The sequence below is a fragment of the Dama dama genome, chromosome Y (assembly GCF_033118175.1).
Source record: "Dama dama isolate Ldn47 chromosome Y, ASM3311817v1, whole genome shotgun sequence".
In the NCBI taxonomy this organism is placed as follows: Eukaryota; Metazoa; Chordata; class Mammalia; order Artiodactyla; family Cervidae; genus Dama; species Dama dama.
In genome coordinates this window covers 2,214,934-2,219,303 of record NC_083715.1, presented here as the reverse complement: position 1 = coordinate 2,219,303, position 4,370 = coordinate 2,214,934, and the positions used below count along the sequence as shown (strand labels likewise).

The following is a 4,370-nucleotide window of genomic DNA, read 5'->3' as shown; positions in this document are numbered from 1 at the left end:
TTCTTGCATGGAGAATCCCCTCCTGACAGAGAATCCTGCCACAGTCTCCAGGGTAGAAAGGAATCTGACAATCCTGAAGCGAAACTGAGAGCAAAGCCGGACGAGTACTTGGACCGTGGCAGCTCTGCCCGAGTGAGAGTTGAGCATGAAGGCGACACAGTTGCTTGGCTTGCAGGAACCTTGGCAGTGCCAAGTGTACAGAGACTTGGACTGCCTCTACTGCAGGGATAAGGCCCTGTCCGAATTTTTCTTTGAGCCTATTGTAGCTGGCAATCTGAAGGCCTCTTTGGCTAGTCTTTCTCCGTAGACCCATACATTCAGGCCGTTCGAGGGCTTTCCTGTCTGGGGCCCTTCCCTGTTATTCAGCGTGTCAGGCACATAGCGGGACCCCCCAGGCTGGGGTCCTACTCTGTCGTTTGGAGCATCAGGTACTTAAAGGCGCTCCCTGGGTGGAGTTTTACTCTGTAGTTCAGTGATTCAAGTGCTTCATGGGACCAACCTCTCTTTTATTCAGCTGTGATGCAGGCGTGTGGGGAAACAGAGGCTGTCCCGATGGCTCCACCCCCTACACATGACTCAGCAGTGTCACCTTCCTCCCATGGCCGCCTGGCTTACCTGCACAGGCTTTTCCCACACGATCTCCTCATTTGAGCATCCCCTCAATTTGTCTCTAACCAGTAGGCAGCAGACCATGGCCAGGGATTTCTCCACAATCTCTAGGAACCATCTGCTTCCTGCTGCAACTTCTACAGGACCTGTGTCCCTCTCTGGGGTGTGAATGACTGTGGAAAGGACTGTCTCATTCTCATCCCTTCTAGGCTGCCACAGATGTGCTGTTTCACTCTCAGCCTTAAGTGTTTCTCCTCTGATGCAGACAGTTGCTCCCATGTGGAAATCGGACACCTACTTCAGGTCTCCCACCCCCTGAGGGCAGGCCCAATCCTACTAACACGCATGTCTCCCCACCCCCCCCCTAGTTATTTCATCCTCCTGATTGTTTGTGGTTCCATCTACTATTTTCCTCTGTTCAGGCAGTCCTGTCTGCTCTCAGCTGAGGTTCTGCAAGCACTTGTGTCTGAAGGTGTATTCCTGATGGATCCGTGGAGAGAGATGTACTCCCTGTACCCCTCCCCCTCCACCATCTTGTGCTTCTCAACTTTTTGACTGGTAGAAATAAGACTGCTCTGAACATTGAGGCTTGTCCTAGGTGACTAAGCAGCCAGTGCACACCAGGAAGACAGCACCTCATGGAAACCACAGGGAATCCCACTATGTCAACAAAGACTGCCCCCCAGGGGTACATCTAAGGCTGGCTGACCCTGCTAGCCCATTAGGAACAAAGGGACTGTGCTGAAGCACACAACTCTTTCCCCTATCCCCCAGCACCAACAACCTCAATGAGAGACCTTGGGAACTAGATGGGTAGGCATGATTACACAGGGTTTCCTCCAAGAGGCTGGAAGCTTGTGGCAGCTATTCATGGAAATGAATTCCACCATGGTCTCAACTGTGAGGAGATACCCAAAGGAGCTTCTGCCAGGAAAACAGGATGAGAAGAAATTTGTGAGGGCACATGTTGAGAAGCCGTGTGCACATGAGGCTCACACACCACTGGGCAAGCTGCACCCCTTCCTTCCTGGGAATACTAGTCAGTCGCAGGTGGTCATTTCCTTCTTGGGGTCATCCAGCACAACCCAAAGCGTGCATTTGTCTGCCTCATCCACATCACCATGTTAAAACTGAAGCCTGGGTATTACATCTGGGGAGGTGTCAATTAGTCCTCGAATTGAAACAAGACAGTGCCAAGTAGCGCCAGAGCAATTGTATGTATTCAGCGCATTCTCACAGTTGAGGACGGGGATTTTAGACTGGAGACTAGAAAACTGAGGAGAGCTAGATGAAGACTGAGAAAAGGAGGTGGGATCGAAAAGGTTTCTCATAAGTGGCCCAGAATTGAATGGCCTTCAAGGTGCATTTCCTGCTACCAGTTGTAGGACGAAAGGGAAATTATTCTCAGTTCCACAGCCTAATTATCATGGATGGATTTGAGGCAAGAAAACGAAAAGTAGTTAATAATGTAACATGAGACAGACTCGAAGGAAAGGCTGAAACCCGGTTGTGGGGCAAGGTTTGGAGGAGACACACTCTCCCTGTCATGTGGCCCCTCTGTGTTGGTGTAGAGAGATGAGGATGGCAGATGAGTTCAGCGGGCTCTTTGGGATGATGAAAAATGCCTCATTTCTGCCAGCAAATCAACAGAGTTGCTCTGCATCCAACATCAAAGGTTTCAGGATGAGGCTTTGTGATGCTATGGCTGGGGGAAGGCTGCCATTGGCTGGGGAACGGACTTACTGATGTCATAATCATAAGGGTGTGGTCCCCTATATATATGGGTGTTCAGGGGCTCTGGAGCAGGCCACTGGGAGTCTTCAAAATGACCAGGGTTGCCTCACTGGCCCAGCCCAGATGGGGCAGCCATGGCCTCCGAGGAGCTGTATGAGGTTGAAAGGATCATTGACAAGAGGCAAAACAAGAAAGGGAAGACGGAGTATGTGGTTCAGTGGAAAGGCTATGGCAGGGAGGATGCCACATGGGAGCCAGAGCAGCACCTGGTGAACTGTGAGGAGTGCATCCACGACTTTAACTGGCAGCACACCGGGAAGCAGAAGGAGGGCACCCTCACTAGAGCCAAGTGGACCTCCCCAAACAATGGCCAGAATCAGATCTCCAGATCCACCAACAGCAGCTTCTCCAAGGCCGCCCCCAAGGCCCTAGTGGTGGGCAAGGAGCACGAGGCCAAGAGCAGCCCGCTGTTTACTGCCAGCCAGAAGTTCCAGGAGAGCTCTGCACGGGGCCTGGCCACCTACAAGAACATGGACCTGGCCCGGTTGGGCAACAGGATTCTCGTGCCCAAGAGCCCCATAAAGAGTGGGACTGTGCTGGACAGCTTTCAGGACGAGAGCCCCGAGAATCCGGACCCCATGGAGCAGGGGCCGGAAGACACAGTGGCCCCAGAGGCGGCGGCCGAGAAGTGGATCGGGGCCCTACTGAGCCTGGGGGCGGAGCAGGTGATGATGGGGAGCCGGCCCTGGATACACCCATTGTTGCCACAGGCGTCGGGCCCCGTGAAGGCCGCCATGGCCACAGGGCTGGCCATGAAAGGAAATGGCACGTCCCATTTGGGGGACGCACTGCCAGTCAACTGCACGAGGCCCCTGCAGACGTCAGTCATGGGCATGAAAGCTGGGAAGAAGTTCATGAAGGACAGGCGAGACCAGCCCTTTAACAAGCAGCTGCGCTTCAGTGTGCGGCAGAGGGAGAGCGCCTACAGGTCCCGGGACATTGTGGTCCAGAAGCAGGACGGCTTCACCCACATCCTGCTATCCACCAAGTCATCCGAGAACAACTCGCTGAACCCGGAGGTGGTGAAGGAGCTGCAGAGCGCGCTGAGCATGGCCAACGCCGACGACAGCAAGCTGGTGTTGCTCAGCGCCGTGGGCAGTGTCTTCTGCTGCAGCCTGGACTTCCTCTACTTCATCCAGCGCCTGCCAGATGACCGCAAGAGGGAGAGCGCCACAATGGCCGAGGCCATCAGAAACTTCGTGAACACCTTCATCCAGTTCAAGAAGCCTATTGTCGTAGCTGTGAATGGCCCAGCCATTGGGCTAGGGGCATCCATCCTGCCTCTCTGTGATGTGGTCTGGGCCAACAAAAAGGCATGGTTCTAGACGCCCTATACCACCTTCGGACAGAGTCCAGACGGCTGTTCCACCGTCATGTTCCCCAAGATTATGGGAGGAGCATCTACCAACGAAATGCTGTTCAGAGGGCGGAAGCTAACAGCACAGGAGGCGTGCAGCAAAGGACTGGTCTCCCAGGTGTTCTGGCTTGGGACCTTCACCCAGGAAGTCATGGTTCGCATCAAGGAGCTCACCTCTTGCAACCGTGTCGTGCTGGAGGAATCCAAGGCCCTGGTGCACTGCAACATGAGGCTGAAGCTAGAGCGGGCCAATGAGCGGGAGTGTGAGGTGCTCAAGAAGATATGGGGCTCCGCGCAGGGCATCGACTCCATGCTCAAGTACCTGAAGAGCAAGATGGACGGTTTCTGACTGTCCAGCCGCCCGACCTCACCAGGGTGCATGGTGCCGGACCTCACGGCCTGGGCCAGGCTCCTACCGAGCTCCCTCTGGGAAGCAGGACTTGAGACAGACAAGCTATTTTTTGCCAAGGAGTTCTGAGGTAATGTAGCTGTAAAATAAATAACTACAAAACTCCTTTGTTGAAACATCATTGGTTTATACTTAATACACACGAGTATAAAAGTATAATGGTGAGCTCTGGCCTGCTCCTTGAGGCTCTCATTCTTGTCA

The 4,370-nt window shown here is 53.8% G+C and overlaps 1 protein-coding gene across 1 annotated transcript; it reads left to right on the top strand.

Annotated features, from left to right (window-relative positions):
* The first annotated feature begins 2,477 nt into the window (after positions 1-2,477).
* On the top strand, positions 2,478-4,109 carry LOC133053645 (chromodomain Y-like protein). The gene is given in 1 exon segment (XM_061138172.1): positions 2,478-4,109. A coding segment is annotated over 1 exon segment (1,632 nt).
* Positions 4,110-4,370: the final 261 nt, after the last annotated feature.